The sequence below is a fragment of the Taudactylus pleione genome, unplaced genomic scaffold (assembly GCF_031769625.1).
Source record: "Taudactylus pleione unplaced genomic scaffold, aTauple2 ptg001684l, whole genome shotgun sequence".
Lineage (NCBI taxonomy): Eukaryota > Metazoa > Chordata > Amphibia > Anura > Myobatrachidae > Taudactylus > Taudactylus pleione.
In genome coordinates this window covers 84,767-106,144 of record NW_028286081.1, presented here as the reverse complement: position 1 = coordinate 106,144, position 21,378 = coordinate 84,767, and the positions used below count along the sequence as shown (strand labels likewise).

At 41.7% G+C, this 21,378-nt stretch overlaps 1 protein-coding gene across 1 annotated transcript in view; it reads right to left on the bottom strand.

The window, feature by feature from the left end:
- LOC148439583 (endothelial PAS domain-containing protein 1-like) overlaps nucleotides 1-21,378 on the bottom strand; it is a gene marked incomplete at its 5' end in the record, with an annotated part of 61,590 nt that overhangs the window by 23,751 nt on the left and 16,461 nt on the right. Inside the window, 5 exons of the mRNA XM_088464551.1 lie at nucleotides 1,357-1,463; nucleotides 8,143-8,345; nucleotides 8,430-8,548; nucleotides 11,285-11,369; nucleotides 14,417-14,568. Coding sequence (XP_088320677.1) covers nucleotides 1,357-1,463; nucleotides 8,143-8,345; nucleotides 8,430-8,548; nucleotides 11,285-11,369; nucleotides 14,417-14,568 — 666 coding nt within the window. The remainder of the gene's footprint in view (nucleotides 1-1,356; nucleotides 1,464-8,142; nucleotides 8,346-8,429; nucleotides 8,549-11,284; nucleotides 11,370-14,416; nucleotides 14,569-21,378) is intronic.

Genomic DNA, 21,378 nt, shown 5'->3' with positions numbered 1-21,378 from the left:
TAATTCCCAGTCATTGAACACAGTCAATGTTTAGCATTGCGAATACTGTACAAATAATAAGTAATACATTAACCACTGTCTAATGCACACGAGAAACACTATGTACTACATGCTTTGCCAAATTAAGTACTTAACTTCCAAATGATCTCAGTCAAATTAAGTAATTAGACACTAGAAACCTACCCTTTAATAACACATAGCTGGGACTCTTCAGAACAATAACCTCACCTCAATGTGAAACATTACAACATTGTGCGAATGAAATGAAGTGTGATGACTTCAGTCTCCTTTGCCTAATGACTGTTGCCGGCTTATAATAATACTCATCTTATTTATACACAGTGTTTGCCAGGCCACTCCCTGAATGCGCCGTACATTGGGAGTTTGGAATATGGAGAACATTATCAGTTAGTAATGGAGTATTGTAGTTTTGTTTTTAGGTGCATTGCTACATTTTAGATCACATTAATACAGGTGCTAACTTGTTACATTAAAATAATTAGTATATTTTGCAGTGAATTGTTAGCAAGAAGTAGTTTTATACAGTTTAGATTTTTTTTTTTTTTTAATGATCAAATGACATAAATAAACGTTAATCATTATAATTTTAGTAACAAATCATATACTGAAACAGGTTTAAATAACTAATATTTATATAATTTGATCATAAAAAAAATCGTCAATTTTGGCAAAATTTTTGAAAAAAATATTAGCCTGTTAAGTGGTTAAAGGGATATTATAGTAGCCATAGCCCCATTGCGGCTTCACCTATAGTCACTATATATTTGGCAATTTTGTTCCTCACACATCAGTTATGCATAGTTACCGACATTCTTGCCCCAGCCTGGTTGGCATAGCAAAATAGCAGGGGGGGGGGCATAGGAGGGGGCGTGGTTGGGATGTGAAGCTGCATTGGGGCTGAGTGGAGACATGACTGTGTAATCGCATCCTCATGGCCCCGCCCCAAGCTTCGCAATGCCGCCATTGTGAACCAGGGGGCGGGGCCGAATTAAGCGATTCATATGCCACCTTGGACCACCCTCAAGTGGACAGCTGCGGACAGCTACCAAGGGGGGGGGGGCAGAGAGGTAAGGAGAGTAGGCAGTTATGTCATTAGTTCATAGTGATTTTCCATAATTAATGGCCTAGCACCCAAAATGGCTACCACCGCAAGTTCTTAATGGTAGGGACGTATACAAGGAACCTTTAAAAAAATGTCATACATCAAAATCTTTTTGACTTCCCCCTTTGTCCTTTTAATAAACCAAATGGATGCTTATTCATTGGATCTTACTACTGTACAGTCCTATTGGGATGTACTTCACAGTTTGCATATAGGGAAAGCTTAATACTTACAGTTCTGGTGGCTTTTCGTCATACTTTCTGAATCCAAAGCATGATAAAAGTCATACGCAGAGCGTCCAAGCAGCTCCTCTGGATGGTATCCAATCAATTCAGCAATTCTACAAATATAAAAAAGTCATGTTTAGTTTGAGATCATTTATGTGCTCCACAAAAGGCTTTGATCTTTGTCAAATAGTTGTGACTGAATAAATTGTGTTACAAATGAATACACAAACGCACTGACAACAGTATGCCTGTCATTATTGGGACATCATTAATGATTATTGCACAGAGAACCTCTGGAAACATTGCAGTGATACAGATGATAATCTCCTAAAAGCACAGACTACGAGAATTCAGTCATTTAAAAGGGAAATTGTAACATAACAACTAAGATTTACCTTTTCTTAAGTCTATGGAACTAAAATAGTTCTGTAGTATTGCATAGTGTACATAGCTGTAGTATTGCATATTGTACATAGCTGTAGTATTGCATATTGCACATAGCTGTAGTATTGCATATTGTACATAGCTGTAGTATTGCATATTGTAGATAGCGTAGTACTGCATATTGTAGATAGCTGTAGTATTGCATATTGTGGATAGCTGTAGTATTGCATATTGTAGCTAGCTGTAGTATTGCATATTGTACATAGCTGTAGTACTGAATATTGTACATAGCTGTAGTATTGAATATTGTACATAGCTGTAGTATTGAATATTGTACATAGCTGTAGTATTGCATATTGTAGCTAGCTGTAGTATTGCATATTGTACATAGCTGTAGTACTGAATATTGTACATAGCTGTAGTATTGAATATTGTACATAGCTGTAGTATTGCATATTGTACATAGCTGTAGTATTGCATATTGTACATAGCTGTAGTATTGCATATTGTAGCTAGCTGTAGTACTGCATATTGTAGATAGCTGTAGTATTGCATATTGCATACTTGCCTACCCTCCCGATTTGGTCGGGAGCCTCCCGAAAATCGGGTGCCGCTCTCGACCTCCCGGGAAGGCAGGCAATCCTCCCGGCCCCGGCGATGTGTCCGCGTCATCTGCCAGGCCCCGCCCCCTTTGACCGCGTCACGCTCCCAGCCCTGTAAGCCCGACAGCTCCCTCCCGGAAGGAGGGAGCTAAATGTCGGCAAGCATGGCATATTGTACATAGCTGTAGTACTGCATGTTGTAGATAGCTGTAGTATTGCATATTGTACATAGATGTAGTATTGCATATTGTACATAGATGTAGTATTGCATATTGTAGATAGCTGTAGTATTGCATATTGTAGATAGCTGTAGTATTGCATATTGTACATCAAGGCCGTAGCTAGGGTAGTGCGGCTGGTGCCATCGGACAGGACACCACAGGTCAAGGGGCGCTGTTTGGGCCTGTCAAATTTCTGTTTATTATCATTCTTGTTTGTAGCTTCCTCTTATTTCATCCCCAGCATCTCCTGGCCTCTCCTGTCTGTTCCCTGGCCCTTCCCCATGAAGCCATGGCCCTTTCTTGGGTGCATTATGTCTCTTTGAAACATGAGGGGGGCGCCAATGCTCTTTGTGGCACAGGGCACCAAAAAGTCTAGTTACGGCTCTGTTGTACATAGCTGTAGTATCGCATATCGTACATAGCTGTAGTATCGCATATCGTACATAGCTGTAGTATCGCATATCGTACATAGCTGTAGTATCGCATATCGTACATAGCTGTAGTATCGCATATCGTACATAGCTGTAGTATCGCATATCGTACATAGCTGTAGTATCGCATATCGTACATAGCTGTAGTATCGCATATCGTACATAGCTGTAGTATTGCATATCGTACATAGCTGTAGTATTGCATATCGTACATAGCTGTAGTATTGCATATCGTACATAGCTGTAGTATCGCATATCGTACATAGCTGTAGTATCGCATATCGTACATAGCTGTAGTATCGCATATCGTACATAGCTGTAGTATCGCATATCGTACATAGCTGTAGTATCGCATATCGTACATAGCTGTAGTATTGCATATCGTACATAGCTGTAGTATTGCATATCGTACATAGCTGTAGTATTGCATATCGTACATAGCTGTAGTATCGCATATCGTACATAGCTGTAGTATCGCATATCGTACATAGCTGTAGTATCGCATATCGTACATAGCTGTAGTATTGCATATTATACATAGGTAAAATTATAGACTGTGTTGGCAGGAGAGTGTAACAAACATATGCGCTCTCTATGCCAACTGTGGGCCTGATTCTCAGGTACACCCGTATCTTACAAATATTTTTTAAGCAAACCGCACATGTTGCGCCATCTACATATGCAGCAAATCACCTACAGCCAGTTTTGAGATGTTGCATGCAACAAATATCTCTGAATATCTATTACCATATAGTTTTCATGTATTGTTGCAGGTACAATTTAGTGTGCTGGAGGATATTTAGGGGATACTCCCCTTTCTGTTTTTCTGTTTAGAATGACCCCTCCTTTTCATGCACCTAAAGAGTATTGCCAAACTGATTTGAGCAGCTTCCATTTTATGTTCACTTCTCACAGAAGCCTGAGCGGAAGCTACTGGGTGGCAATGGGGTGTTAGCATGTAAGAAAAGCATCCCACGGGTGTGTAGAAAGAGTTGCGACCAGTGGCGGCTCCAGGGGTGGGGCTGCAGCACAGTCCAAAATTCAAATAGGGGAACCAGACCAACTGCCACCCCAACCGCTGCCAAACATAGAAGTCAATTCTGTCTTAGGGGGAAATTTATCAAACCTTGTAAAGAGGACAAGTGGAGATGTTTCCATCAGCAAACAATCAGATTATGGGAATGGGTATGATATACCGCCGGCCGCATGGCCGGCGGTTCGATTCCCGTCAGCGGCAGCCCGACAGGAGCAGAGTGCGAAGCAGCGGATGCCCGACAGCGCTGGAAATCCTGATCGTGGCTAGGTAAGTATCTGCTAACCTAACCTAACCCCCCTAACCCTAACCCTCCTTAGGGGTGCCTAACCCTAACTTCCCCCCCAAGTGCCTAACCCTAATCCCCCCTCTAAGTGCCTAACCCTAACCACCCCCTTCCCCGCTGCCTAAACCTAAGTCCCCCGGGACTTAGTGCCTAACACTAAGTCCCCCCGGGAGCCCTAAACCTAACCCTCCCCCCCCCCCCCCGCGGCTGTCCGCTCGCGGCGCCCGGCGTCGGTCTCCCGGCGTCAGGGAAATGCGGGCGTCTACATCTAGACGCCCGGGATTTCACCCATGCCGGGATAAAACGGTCGGAAGCCGGCTGCCGGTATTTAGGCAGTCGGCTTCCCGATTGCTTCCCAGATTATGGCTATCATTTTTCAAGTACAATCTATTACATGGTAGCTACAATCTGATTGGTTACTATGGACCACTTCTCCACTTATAGCCATTTGATATATCTCCACTTTATTAACTTTGTTTCACTCAACTTTGTGCATACTTAAAACTAAGTCCTGTGTAGTTAAAGTCGCAGCCTGGCATCTCTGGTACAGATCGAGTGGTGTTTTGCTGCGTCTATAGCAACAAGGCACAAATTTCAAGAAAAGATTGCTACACTCCAACGCTTGGCACATCTCACGCCGCATGGCATATTGAGGCTAGCGGTATGAGGACACATCTGTATCAGACCATAAAACAGTTAATAACTGAAGCAATGGCCTGCATTAAGCTACAAAGACAGAATAGAACAGATTTATTTCTCATTCATACATACGGATTACCTTGTATTTTTTCTGTCTTTAGTTAATAAATGTAAATAAAAAGATGTATTTTTGCTAAATGCAGAAAAAAGGGATCTGTACAGCTACCAAACGGAAGGAATATTAATATTATTAACCATTGCTTGAAGCAGGTTACATGAATGACATAACCAGCTTACGATAATCAAAACATAAATATGGATACATTTAAAACTTTCGAGTACCTTCAGGTTTATTCATACACTTTTTAAGGAAGCCATCATTAGAGGAAACTACTGGCCTTGTTCCCTGCTATACACCTAGAAGAGAGCTTTATAATCTGCTACAATAATAAACATACTATGTTTGGAGGTCAGGGGAAACAGACTGCTTGCAAGGTGCCAAGCCACCAGATTTGCTCAGGCTCATACGAGCCTAGTAACCATGTCATTTATAAAACTCATTAAAATATTTTTTCTGCATGATGTGGCCCTGCGGTAATATGAACTCTACATCCAGGACAAAATGAACAAACACGACATTTCCCAATACCTGTACTGCAAAAATTAGGTACTTAGAATTATTACTAATTAACCCGTAGTGTTATCTATAGCCTAATGTTGCTGTAAACACTGCAATATCACAAATGATATAGACCCAAATCATATGAATGTGGTCCGAATACAATATCGATACTCAAAAATAATCTGATAGATATATAGAGAACATTATTAGGCATGTCAGTAATAAGGTTGGAAGATAACTGTAGTTGACCACTATACACCTCTGTGTGTGTTATCTTCTACCACAGGGGCAGCCAGACTTTTGGACTCGATCTACATTCAAAGCTAAAATTCTTTTGTGATGTACCAAGCAGCCACATTTGTGCATGCCTGGAAAAGGGTGCAGAGGGAATTTGTGCAGTTAGGAAGTAGCAAGTCTGTCAAATGGGATGCTGTACAATTAGCTTGCCAATAGGTCTCTGTGCAACGTGCCTGTTGATGTCTATGCAATAAGTAACCTAATCATATCTGGATAAGCATTATATTTTCCATCTATCTAGTACAATGTGAAATAAAAACATAATGAAGATAATAACATTGAGTATATCCCGGAGGTTTCTGTATTGTACCCAATATTAATTTTATTCCACAGGCACTAAAGCCTATATTAAATGGATAGTATGATTCTGGAGATATTTGAAGTATAAACAGTTTTTATTCCTTGGTCTTGAGAAGTAACCTCGTTAGCCGAACATAAATCAGACAAAAGACTTCAGTATATAGAAAACATTCCAGTGGAACCCTCAGCATTTTGTATTCTCATAGTGTAATGGATACAAGAAATGAACATATTATTATTATTTATTATTATTATTATTAATAATGTTATTAGTCTTTATATACATAAGATTGCTTTTTGTTTATACTGATGCTGGAGAGTCAATTGGCCGCAAACTACAATTGTGCCATAAGTGATCGCTGCTGCATCTGGCGCTCAGCAAATAAACCACTCTCCGCCAGCAGGAAGAGAGGATGGTCCACAGTGGCATTTAGGTCAAGGAGAATGAGCAGAAAGAAATGGCCCTTGAATTTGGCAGCAAGAAAGTCATTATGGTCTTTAATAAGGGCAGTTTCTGAAGAGTGGAGAGGACAAGCCCAGCAGGGAGTGGTAGGAAAGAAAAGTGGTAAGGCAGTTTAGACTATCCGCCTGTGGAGCTTGGAGGAGAGAGATGGGCATTGGCGTGCGCAAAAGCCGCCACAGTGGGTGCTGCTTCCGCACTTTCCCCTCCGCTGGGTCATGGACTACCCCACTTATCGTCCACCCCATCTGGACATAAGACTTCTCACCTCGGGGGCCAGGTGAGTAGTGCATGTCCCAGAGGTATGGGATAGTCCATGACCTGGTCGGAGAGGAAGTGCCAGCTTCTTCGCACGCCTATGGTGATGGGAAGGTAATATTATAGTTCCTTGATTGACCGGAATAATATCTCCATCCCTACAAATGCTCAGGTGGTCAGTTACAGCCCCATGTAACTATGCCCACAAGGACATTACTAGAAACGTAAAACGAAAGCAAATTGTAAGGGATATTGTGCACTCGTGTCTGTGCCAAATGCTCAACACATTCGGTTCATAGGTCTCAACCGCTTGTCACTGCAGACGTGAGCTAGAAGTCAGTGTGTCAAATGCAATCATATGACCCAATAAAATTTAAACCTCTGGTGCACATTGTAAACCAGAGATGGATGTGCTTCTTTATTGCCTGCTATATTCTTATGTTTAGAGCTGGCACCTAACCATTTTATTTGTCTCTATTTATATCTTTTACGGGATAAATAGGATTAGCGTAATAAAACAAAAAAAAAAATCAGAAAAGTATTGTTTAACTTCCTTTATTACAGTATACTGTGGTTTTATTGTGGAAGCCCCATAAAGCATTACTTGACCACTGTATGCTAGAGCTTTCTCTTTTTATCATTTCTTACATTGGTAAAAGAATAACACCAAGTCCAACGAACACTCCTTCCTTTTATTGAGTATTTATAACCATTTCAAGGTCATCAAGGTAACACAATTAGCAGCTAGATTAAGTTAATTTTAATAAATAACTTCTCTTATCAATAATAATACTTTTCTTGGGCTATGCCCATAGGGACCCCCAGCAAAGTGCTATTATCAGCATTTTGTCCAGGCTATCTGTAAGTGGCAGGATCCTGCTATAGAGGATAAAAAGTACTATTATTGGTATGAGAAGCTATTTAGTAACATCAAAAGATGAGGCATATGTACTAAGCTTTCCAGAGCTTAGTACATCTCCCCCCTTGCAGAGGTATGTAACCAGCTGAATTAAAGGTGTGGTACAGGCCTAAGAGAAGTTTGAAAGGCACGGAGATTGTCCAGGGGCAATCTGGGCCGGTAGTTTGTGATTGGCTGTGTCACCAATCAGAACAGCAAACCATCATATACGGTCTTCTCAGACACCCGCCTACTCCCCTGAAGCCTGATTGTCAAAAGCATGTAGTAGCTGTAAACGTAAGGGCATCAGGCCTTATAAATAATATGGAGCATCTGTGTGATTTCTCAGCCAAGGTCTCACCTGTCATCACAATATGTGAATTTCATGTCCATGCTGTGACGGCTCAGGAACGTTTTCCTGTCCAGCGGGATGTCAATGTTGGAGGGGTGTTGGATGGGCTGACATGTCATCACCAAGCAATTGAGTAAAGGATCCTTGTAGCCACAAAGCATGTGTGGGTTGTAGGAGTTGTACACTTTGACGTGACCAGTACAGTGAAGCACCTAGTCGGAATGGAGCACAATAATCAGCATTAACAAGACGACTGGCTAAGTGTTACCAATCAATCGCACAGACTTTGATTTTACCTTCCACGTTGCAGATTTGAGATTTACGGTTCTGCCCCTGTTGGTGACCGTACACTTCATCCTCATAAAGAAATCCCGCTCAGTATTTGCATCTTTGTTTTTCTTTCCGTTACCTGCACCTTTAGGTAAAAAGACACATACTGGTAAAATGATTACAGGACATGGAGGAGAGGAGATGTATCAAGCCTCTTAAACAGTGTATAAGTTCCCCATAGCAACCAATCAGCTTCTACATATTTTATAGAATATACTTGATAAATGCTAGCTAGAAGCCGATTGGTTGCCACTCTATAGGAGGCTTAATAGATTGTCCCCATACTTTTAAAGTAAAACAAAAATAATCTATGTTGGGTTCAGAAGAAATGAGTATATGGCTTTACTGCCATGGAACAAACAAAGTAATAACATTTCACCATTTAACCCATAACAACACATCACATATTGCTATAATCATCACTGACACAAAAAACAAAATAATATGAGTTTGAGAAATTATAAGGCTAATTGCTGTTGGTTACAAGACTCTTAACCTACAGCTTACATCATGCTGGTGCAACAGTAACAAGCTTAAAACCAGCCCAAATAGTAGGTACCATGCAAATATTTACAGCGATATAATGTGTGATGATTATGTCGTGGTTTTGGGGTCTCTGTACTAAGCATGTAGAGAGATAAAGTGGACGGAGATAAGGTACCAACCAATCAGCTCCTAACTGTCATTTTCCAAATACAGCCTGTAAAGTGACAGTTAGGAGCTGATTGGTTGGTACTTCATCTCAGTCCACTTTCTCTCTCTCCAAGGCTTAGTACATAGGCCCCTTAGTGAGAATGCAATGATGCTATTTATAATGGTGGACCAATAAATAACCCCAGGTGCAAGATGACTGGATTATCAGATCAGTATTCTCAAAACTCATTTGATCTTCCCAGGAAAACTACACATGCAACATTGTTGGGCCAGTCACATTGAGCCACTAAAGTGGTTAAATACAATGAACAAACAAACAAAGTACTAAAAACCAAGACAAAGGCAGAAGCAATCATGTTCAAAGTCCCTCCTAATTCTTACCAGTATAATATTTTATGCTCATTATACATACATTACAGTATAGAGCTTTCTTTGAATATGCACCTACTAAAATAATTAGACACAATACTCTCAGCTTATCAAAGACTGCTGATTTCATGAGCATACCTTGAATGCAGTAATTAGACATTGGCGAAAGTGCAGTAAAACTTAGCAGTGACTAACACTAAGATATGTAAGGGGAGAGATGGGTTACTTTCACAAGGAATGCCCTTTGTACAAAGTGATGAGACAATGACTTGATACAGCAGAAGGATATTGGCTGGAGAGCAATGTCACAAATTGTCCACACAAACTCTAAACAACTTAAATAAACTAACGTCATTCAAGATTTTCATGGTATGTGAAGACTGAACGATGGCCATAAGTCATCAATCACTTCTGCAAATTTTATAAGTACAGCAAAAATCAAATACTTATGAGTACATGTAACTGACAACAGACACTGGGAGCACATGTAACTGACAACAGACACTGGGAGCACATGTAACTGACAACAGACACTGGGAGCACATGTAACTGACAACAGACACTGGGCATGATTCAGATGTGGACAGTACTGCAAAGCCGCAAGGAAGCGGCTATACAATACTGTCCAGCAAATATATCTAAATGCTGCAGGAGGCGTCTATGAGAAGCAGACGCCTCCTGACAGCAATTGCAATCCGAGTGGAGCATCTGTAGATGCTGCATCGGATCACCATGGCGACCGGCGGCAGCACCGACGAGACTGAGTAAGCTTCAGCTTACTGAGACTGGCAGCTTTCGAGGACAGGAAATCTGCGTCCAACAATGCAAACGCTGGCCTCTGCACAACCGGGAACGCAGACCAGGCACGCCCCCGCTCCACTTCCTAATTATCAGGTCATGCTGCGGCTTGGGGGATCTGCGACCGAGATTGCAGGACCTGTTCTGAGCAGGCCCCAAACAATCAGATTAGTACGGAAACCATCGAGTTTAAGTACTATTTGAATCAGGCCCACTGTGTACTATAAATAAGACAAAAGCACCCCAATAAATTATTTGTACTATGCTTGTAATGTTATTACCACTAAGCACTAAATATAAAATTCTACTGATAAACCTGCATTTTCTTTACACACATGGCAGTCTTTCACACCAACAATTTGTGAAAAACTGGTAACATTTAAAGAAAATAAAATAGAGGACTTGATTCAGCAGTGAACCCTTGAATGCCTCTGCCTGACTGACAGGCATAGGCATTTAAGGGGCGGTGCGGGAAGGCTGGGATGGCCAGCCGTTCCCAGAAACGGGGGCATGTACGCCCCGTTTTCTGGGAGTGGCTAGCCCAGGATCAGTGTTGATCACTGCAGTGTCCTGGGCTCGCAAGCCGGCCAGCCTGAGGCTTACTCAGCTGTCCGTAGGCCCGGCACCATCCACCATCATAACCATCGACCACTGATTGTCGAAATGGTCACGATGGTGAACCCAGCTTGTGCTGGGATCGCAAATTCAGCAGGGGGTGTCATACACCTCCTGCTGCATTTGCATTATTGCAAGGATCGTAATTGCAAAGCTGCCTTTGTGCATATATCATATGCTGTATCTATAGCCTTTGTGCAGCTTTGCAATTGCGATCCTTGCTGATTCAGGCCCAGAATTAGGTTGAAAATAGACTATGGACTATCATTCGGATCAGTACAAGCAGCCTATATTGGAATTCCATTCATATTGTTGTGAAATGGTTACACTTTGGCTTGGAAAGCCTGCTAAATAAAACAACAAAAGAAATATATTTATTTCTTACTGGTTTTCAAACTTAGATTCTCTCTGATTTCATCGTGATCACATGGGTGGGTGAAGTCAAAGATGCTGTGTCCTGTTAATTCAACCTATAATGAAAAGGTTTATATATTTCTTACACATGCTAATATATGCCAATATATATTTATATGCTAATTATAATAAAGCACGACAATCAAAAAAATACATGTTTAGGGCTCGGTCATTGTTGTGTTAATTCCTGAAACTACAAAATATGACACATAAATTAAGGGCTCATTCCTGTCACTGCATTCTAATATTTTAATGCTGCATTGAAAATTTTAGTACATAGCACAAACCGTTTACTCCCTGTTATGCTCCAGAGTTTTGATATAAAGACTGTGTTTATACATGTGTGTCTCCCCAGAAATTGACCTCACCGCACGTCACTGGCTGCCAGTACAATAGATTTTTTTGATGTATTATGATTTTACCAACACAATTAAATAAATAAGCCTTTAAAATGCATCACTAAAACCTGTCTAAAGGACGTGTTAGTGTTTATGTGTTTTTATCCATTTTCTGAGCAGACACGTGTGTGTGTGAATCAGCCCCTACAGGAATATAAATTTTTTACCCCATCATACATTATTTTAAACATAATATAATGTGATATGATCAGGGTAGGGGTCCCTCTCCTGGGGTAGATGGGCACCTCCTTACACACAGCAGCCAGGAAACAGCACTAGTCGAAGGTTTTCGTGCAAGCTGGTCGGCACCAGTTTTTATTGTGTGAGACCAATAATCAAACAAACAAAACATAAAAATAAACCCTAACCCGTCTGGGCACTAACTAGACAGGTAACTCCCTCTCTACATGTGGCAGGGCCTACTGCCTTACCACAAACATAGTACATACCAATGTCACAGTGTCTCAGAACAAAACCTCAGTGTCTGTTCTCCACAGGGTGTGTGAGACACTGCATCAAAACTCTTACACAGCTATATTGAGCCACTTCCAGGTGTAAACCCTAATTAGCCTGCTCTCAGGCTGAAAGGCCTAACACCTGAAACGGCCCTGTGGATGGAGCCCTCCCTTCTCTCTCACATCCACACCCCCAGGACCCATTCTCCGGCTTTTACCAAAAGCCGACCCTCAGATCTGTTTGTAAAACAGACTTTTCCTGGGGGTTAAAATACATATTACAGGAATCTGGGACACATATACTTGCCATCCCTAACTTCTCTAGTGCTCCTATCACAATAATTTTTTTGATTATTGCTTTGCTTTAAAAATGTTACATGCAGACAATGGAACCAGCCATTTTGTTTGCTGAACCAATGTTCATGAGGAGGCTGCTTTTCAATTCTGCAGAAAACACTTTATGTAAAGTCCTCCCTTCCAGATGATTTGATAGGCTGCCTTCTCACGGATATAATGATAGGCTGCCTTCTCACGGATATAATGATAGGCTGCCTTCTCACGGATATAATGATAGGCTGCCTTCTCACAGATATAATGATAGGCAGCCTTCTCACGGATATAATGATAGGCTGCCTTCTCATGGATATAATGATAGGCTGCCTTCTCACGGATATAATGATAGGCAGCCTTCTCATGGATATAATGATAGGCTGCCTTCTCATGGATATAATGATAGGCTGCCTTCTCATGGATATAATGATAGGCTGCCTTCTCATGGATATAATGATAGCTATGTCCACATGCTAGGTGCAAAAAAATTCTTCAGAAACAGGTCCCTTTCCTGTATGCAGAACTCGGAATCACAGGGAGATGTACATACACTCCCATGGCAGGCTCATTAGAAAAAACACTCCGTGCGTCATGATATTCTCCACCCAGAAATGCTTATTTGATGCTGGTCTCGGTTCACACAAGATGCTTCATGCACGTACCTAATGGCCACGTCAGGCACATCCTGCAGCGCATGTGCACACCATGTTGTGCTATTCAGACAAATGCGCAGGTGGCTTGAAAACGGGAGATGCGTCCGTTTTCACAAATGCATCTGACTCAAGATCAGGACCACTGTCGTTAAAGCTAAATTACAGAATTAGCAGATATATGTGTATGTTCTCAGTGTAATGTTGTAGCCTCCACATTTTGGGTTGGAAAGGGATCCCAGCAGTCCAGATGCCGGCAGTTAGAATACTGACAGTGGAATCCCGACAGTCAGACTCCCGACAGAATTAGGTAAGTATCCTAACCCTAACCCTCCTTTCCCGCAGCTTAACCCTCCCCTCTTGCAGCCTAACCCCCCACCCCCTCCCCCCCGCAGCCTAACCCTAACCCTCCCCCCCACAGCCTAACCCCAACCCTCCCCCTAGTGCCTAACCCCAAACCCTAATACGTACCGTCTGGATGTCAGGTGTCGGGTTCTGGAGCCGGGATTCCAGGGCCGGTATTCTGACCGCTGGCATCCTGACTGCCAGGATGCTGACTACATCCCCACATTTACATGACATCTGTAATTAGCTACATAACTAATATCATTATACAGATGTGTCCTTATACATTGCCAAACAGCTCCTCCCGGCGTGTCAGGCCCTGTACGACTGCTTACACGGAGCGTCATTTTTTTGGCATCTTTTCTGAGAGAAAATGTGCGTCAGTCACAATGTGATGCTAATAACACACCCGGAGACTGCACTGACTGAGTTTATATGCAACACTTGTATATCTGTGTGTCAATGAGTCTGAATCTGTATACGAAGTGCTATGATGCAGCGGCCGCAGTTTTTTCAACGCCAATTCTGTTGTGCTTTATACACAGACTTAGTCGCACAAAGTTATACAATTGTCACATATCAAATGAATCAGTGCAGTCTCCTGGTGTGTACTAGTCCCAGCACATTGCAATTAAGACGCATTTTGGGATACAAAAGACACACAGCGCTAGCAGAGTCACATGAGACCTGGTGGCTCACTTGCCCCAAGCATCTCATGCTACATGGCGTATTGAAGCTGGATGTATGGGGACACATCTGTATTGCATACCTAAAAAAATACACTTCCACAAGTTTGTATTTGTCTTATATTTATCTAATTCATGATTAGTAGATAGGTGGCATTTTTGAAATACTGGGTTTCCTTTATCTGGTATAGTCAAAAAGCAGCACTGGTAACTGGCCAGTACAATATTGGACTTCTCACCTGTGTTAGGCCCATGTGCTTGTTAATGCTTTCAGACAGGAAGATCATGTCACCATCTTGAGTCACGACGGCTACAAACCCCTCCAGAGCTTTTAGATGCAAACTGTCTATCTGCTTGTCAGAGTCTGTGTCGAGGTCGCTCTCTGCACATACTGCCAGAAAAAAAACAGCACACAAATAATATTAAGTGCTATAAGTTCATAAACACAAAACAGTAACTTCAAAAAGCTCATATGATGCATTCATGCAACTGTAGCATACAGGACAATACTCATTCTACAGTAGCATGCAGGACAATTCTCATTCTATAGTAGCATACAGGACAATACTCATTCTACAGTAGCATGCAGGACAATTCTCATTCTATAGTAGCATGCAGGGCAATTCTCATTCTATAGTAGCATACAGGACAATTCTCATTCTATAGTAGCATGCAGGGCAATTCTCATTCTATAGTAGCATGCAGGACAATTCTCATTCTACAGTAGCATACAGGACAATTCTCATTCTATAGTAGCGTGCAGGGCAATTCTCATTCTACAGTAGCATACAGGACAATTCTCATTCTATAGTAGCATGCAGGGCAATTCTCATTCTACAGTAGCATACAGGACAATTCTCATTCTATAGTAGCATGCAGGACAATTCTCATTCTACAGTAGCATGCAGGACAATTCTCATTCTATAGTAGCGTGCAGGACAATTCTCATTCTATAGTAGCATACAGGACAATTCTCATTCTATAGTAGCGTGCAGGGCAATTCTCATTCTATAGTAGCGTGCAGGACAATTCTCATTCTACAGTAGCATACAGGACAATTCTCATTCTATAGTAGCACACAGGAAAATTCTCATTCTACAGTAGCATACAGGACAATTCTCATTCTATAGTAGCATGCAGGGCAATTCTCATTCTATAGTAGCATGCAGGACAATTCTTATTCTATAGTAGCGTGCAGGACAATTCTCATTCTATAGTAGCGTGCAGGACAATTCTCATTCTATAGTAGCGTGCAGGACAATTCTCATTCTATAGTAGCATGCAGGACAATTCTCATTCTATAGCAACATACAGGACAATACTCATTCTATAGAAGGCAGAACAATTGTCATTCTATAGTAGCATGCAGGACAATTCTCATTCCAGTGGCGTATCTATAATGGGTGCAGTGTGCGCAGTGCACACGGGCCCCCGGCTGTAGGGGGGCCCCGCACCGGACACCCTGCACCCATGTTATTTTAAACTTACCTTCCGTGGTCCCGCGTCGGGTGTCAGTGCTGCTCAGAACACCTGAAAATGGCCTCCACAGCAATTTTTCCGGTGTTCTGCGCATACGCAGTAGACTCCGGGCACACTCTAGTGCCCGGAGTCTACTAATGCTCCGGTGGCTGGCCAGCCGCGTCAGTCGGCTGCCGGCCACCGAGGAGAGAGGAGGGGGCCCCGCACAGGGAGTGCACACGGGCCCCCTCCTCTCTTAAGACGCCCCTGTCTCATTCTATAGTAGCATGCAGGACAATTCTCATTCTATAGTAGCATGCAGGACAATTCTCATTCTATAGTAGCAGACAGGAAAATTCTCATTCCATAGTAGCAGGCTGGACAATTTTCATTCTATAGTAGCAGGCAGAACAATTCTCATTCTATAGCAACATGCAGGACAATTCTCAGTCACTAGTAGGAGGCAGGACAATTCTCATTCACTAGTAGCAGGCAGGGCAATTCTCAATCAATAGCAACATGCGAGACAATTCTCATTCATCAGCAGCATGCAGGATAATTCTCATTCACTAGCAACATGCGAGACAATTCTCATTCATCAGCAGCATGCAGGACAATTCTCATTCAACAGCAGCATGCAGGACAATTCTCATTCACTAGCAGCATGCAGGACAATTCTCATTCACTAGCAGCATGCAGGACAATTCTCATTCACTAGCAGCATGCAGGACAATTCTCATTCACTAGCAGCATGCAGGACAATTCTCATTCACTAGCAGCATGCAGGACAATTCTCATTCATCAGCAGCATGCAGGACAATTCTCATTCACTAGCAACATGCGAGACAATTCTCATTCATCAGCACCATGAAGGACAATTCTCATTCATCAGCACCATGCAGGACAATTCTCATTCACTAGTAGCAGGCAGGACAATTCTCATTCACTAGTAGCAGGCAGGACAATTCTCATTCACTAGTAGCAGGCAGGGCAATTCTCAATCACTAGCAACATGCGAGACAATTCTCATTCATCAGCAGCATGCAGGACAATTCTCATTCGCTAGCAGCATGCAGGACAATTCTCATTCACTAGCAACATGCAAGACAATTCTCATTCATCAGCAGCATGCAGGACAATTCTCATTCACTAGCAGCATGTGGGACAATTCTCATTCATCAGCAGCATGCAGGACAATTCTCATTCACTAGCAACATGCGAGACAATTCTCATTCATCAGCAGCATGCAGGATAATTCTCATTCACTAGCAACATGCGAGACAATTGTCATTCATCAGCAGCATGCAGGACAATTCTCATTCACTAGCAGCATGTGGGACAATTCTCATTCATCAGCAGCATGCAGGACAATTCTCATTCACTAGTAACAGGTAGGACAATTCTCATTCACTAGCAACATGCAGGACAATACTCATTCACTAGCAACATGCAGGACAATACTCATTCACTAGCAACATGCAGGACAATTCTCATTCACTAGCAACATGCGAGACAATTCTCATTTACTAGCAGCATGTGGTACAATACTCATTCTATAGCAGCAGGTAGGAGTATACTCATTCTATAGCAGCATGTGGGACAATTCTCATTTACTAGCAGCATGTGGTACAATACTCATTCTATAGCAGCAGGTAGGAGTATACTCATTCTATAGCAGCATGTAGGACAATTCTCATTTACTAGCAGCATGCAGGACAATTCTCATTCTATAGCAGCATGCGGGAAAATAGTTATTCTCTACCAGCATCAGAACAATTGAAAAGGTCAATACAGGTCAATTCTCATTCAATAGAAAAGGTCAAGACTACTGTCATTCAATAGTAATGACCGTGATAATTATGATTGAACAGTAACAGGAATTATGATTCAGCAATAGCGGTCTAATATTTTCAGTTTTGTTTTTCTGAACATGAAACAAAAACACATAACATGCCTGTGTATTTCATTGCAAAGCTGCGTGATGTTTTATTGGGAATTACATGACTGCATTTTTTTATTTATTTTTTACATTTTAGAAAAATATTTTTGTATGGGGGTAACAGATACTGTATAATGAGACCTAGTAATCAGGAATATCAGTAGGCCTATGCACATTTTTGCTTTCTCACTGTGGACAGTATCACAGTTATGCACTAATTTGTTTTTGGTGAACGTGGCTTTCTGTTATGTATTCCATATAACAAAACCAGGCTGGAAAAACTGAACTATATATCATCAAGGAAGAGGAAGTTATATAGCAGAATCCATTTTGTGGGCTGGACCAGGATGCAGCCTATTATTTTGCTGAGAACCAATGATATCACTGAGGGCCTGTCTGACATTTCATATGCGTAGCCTACATTCAATGTGACATTTGTAACATTATTTTCAATTAATACTACTTAGGGGTCTATTTACTAAGCAGTGTTAAGAGACAGAGTGAAAAGTGATAAGGTGCCAGCCAATCAGCTCCCAACTGTCATCTCACAGGCTGAGTTTGAAAAATGACAGTTGGGAGCTGATTGGCTGGCACCTTATCACTTTTCACTCTGTCTCCTAACACTGCTTAGTAAATAGACCCCTTAATCCTAAAGCTTTTGTCCCTAAAATGAGCAATTAGAAGCAGTTTGGTGAAGCTGAAGTTTTGCTTTATTACAGGGACATGTGAATGCTGGCTGACCTGACCCTGTTTCTATCTGCACTGCATTTGCTGGGAGATTTATATAGAGCTGGCTATGAATGTGACCTTTGAACTCCCAGGGGATTCATATTAATTGTCCTTACAGAACTTCAAGGACGTTTACTATTTCCAGAGAAAATGACAGTGTTAGTCAGCTGAGGTCATTAATGTGACCCACACACTAAGTGATCTGCATCCTGCTTCCCACAGCACACTGAGTTCCTTCTACTCTGCACTGTACAAACACCACTGACAGCACATACACAAATACAGACCCTCAAGTGATTAGTCCTTTCATTAATGGTTTAAAATATGGCATTTAATTGAGTGCACAGTAGCATATGTGGACATTTTGGAAATAAAATATGTTTTCTTTTTGTGTTTGGAATTGTAAACATCACTGGGAGATGTCAGCATTCTACAATACAAATCTAGACATTGTCCAACCCCGTCATCTGCCTAAGATACATCCATGGTGCACACAACAACACCCAACCTCCCAATCCACTGTGCCATAGCCATCAAATTCATTCAGCCATACCCCCTATGTCTGCAGGAAGCTTTGATCGTCCCACGAATAGCTGGTCTATTGCTTGCTGTGCATTTTGATTGACTGGTCGAGAGCAACTACACAAATTTCAAAAATAAATGACTCATAGATGTGAGCATGAAGACATTTCTTTCGTGGAATCAATGTTGACCTTTCAATCAGCGGGGGCAGTATCTATATGCAGCACTGGTAGTTTAAGGGTTAACCTCCTAAGAATATGGAATCCCCAAAGCTGTTGTTTCCAAGATGAGAGGTTACTTTGGGCTATCGGGACATCTGCAATCTTGGCCAATGCCACTGGCTTGTTAATTCTCACATTTTTCCGGAGACCTGCACATGCACGGCAGAGAAATCACTGGGAAAATGGCAATGGCTCAATTTTTCCGGAGATCTTCGCAAGTGCAGTAGCGCAAAAGTCTCCATTATGTGCAAAAAATGTACAAATTGGAGGCTGCAATAGTTTATTGGTCTATAACAGTTCTCCAATAAGGTTTGAAACATTTTACATTTTTGTTTTATGATTTGCACAGATTGTTTGATATTGATAGTTAGAAACAAAATTTACTATTTATGAAATATAAAATGTAAAGAACAGTATAGGCTGACAACACTCGCTGAAGGCTCCTATTCTGTAGGGTTAAAGGGCATATCCACTACACGATTAATGAACGATTGAACGATAACGATATCGTTATAGTTCATTGTACTGTGCAGTGGATATTGTGCCCACACTGAACGGTATGTCGTTCAGTGCCGGCACCCGCCCTCATCCCAAAACACGCACAAAACACGCACAACCTTTCGATATCGGCAGGTTGGGCGGTATGTTCAGGCGATGACAGATGCCTGGGGAGCGCTCATCGCTGGTCATTGCCGGCATATCCACTGCACGATATTGCAGACGATGAATGGTAACGATATTGTTATTGTTCATTTATATTGTGTAGTAGATATGCGCCTTTATCTTACATGCTTTAAAGCTAATAAATGTAACAAACAAGCTTTAATTGCTCTTTAATGTCAGGATGTACACTGCACTCAGCACTGCCAACTCCCCATACATGCTTCCCAACATCGTTTAAAGGTACACTATCATTGTATAGATCTGATATGTAAACATAAAACTAATGACAATGATGATATACACGTTTTATAATTCACTTTTGCACAGAGAGATTAAAATTGAATTCAGAATTATTGGAGCTATTATCTTCATATGATAATGCTGCAGATGTTATCACTGTAGCATTTCTCCTTCAAGCTCTTGTCACTCTTCACCGTGATGTTAAATAATTGGTAACTGTATTATTGCTAGTTATCACAAGAGATATCAATATGTGGCACATGGAGGCTGGTTATTCCGTAGGTTTCTTATTGGTGCTTATCTCAGCACATTGCTGGCAATTTTGTCCTCTAAAACTACTGGATTAGGTCGAAACTAACCTGGTTTTGCCTTGAAATAAAAGACACACCACATAATTACTAAAGCAGTTATTGAGGCCTATTCTAATTTCTGCTGTTAATTTGGGGTCATCATGATTTGTGAAATCAGGTTTATGTCTCATGCATACCTTCCATTATTCCAATTTATGTAATCATTACAGAGATGTGGCATCTGATTTTGGGAACGTGGTCGTTTCATGAGGGTTCATGGTTGAAACACAATGGATTTGTGCACAGTGCTTCTGATGTTTTAGTACAGCCCCAAAGCCCTTGCGCACCAGTGGCAGGTGCATATGGCAACTGCTCACTCCACTATGCAAGACATCAGTAAGTGGCATAGATTTATATCCCAACATTCCCAGGAGTTGGGGCAGGTCTGCCTAAATTGGGACACTTGGGAGGTATGGTTTACTGGGATGTGCAAATATCTACTGATGGTGGTTGGAGGACTTGTGTTAGGGGTATTATAATATAATTAAGAGTGTGGAGATTTATCTCTTTTTTTTTTTTTTAAGTGGTCCTTATTTAGTGGCTGCAAGAACATCTTTATCAATACAAAGCACATTTTTACTTTGAAGGTGGAACTAATCAAAATATAGCCACTATTTACTTTAAATGGAATAACTTTTGTTCAGCTGAGGTGCATATAGTGAATTATAAAATGTAATGAACACTTACAGCTCCAACATCCTCTCATTTAGGGCTGGATAAGGCTTTGGGGAGTTCGGGGCACGTAAGACCACCCTCACTCCTCCTAGCCCTCGCCCTTTTGTCAGCACCGCCCCACTCGCCATCCAGCCCTCCCCCACTTGTCGTTCGGCTCACCCACGCTCATCATTCGGGCCGCCCCCCACTAGTCGTACGGCCTGCCCCCACTTGTCTGGCCCTTAGGAAATGCACAGGACTGCACAGTGCAACAATGTGCAGCCGGACGGGCCCCTAACACGGCTATGCCCAAATTTCTGTTACTAACAGGGCCGGATTAAGGTTTGAGGGGGCCCTGGGGCAACAACTTTGTGGGGGCCCCTATCAATATAATTGTATATGTACATATATAATTATATACTTAC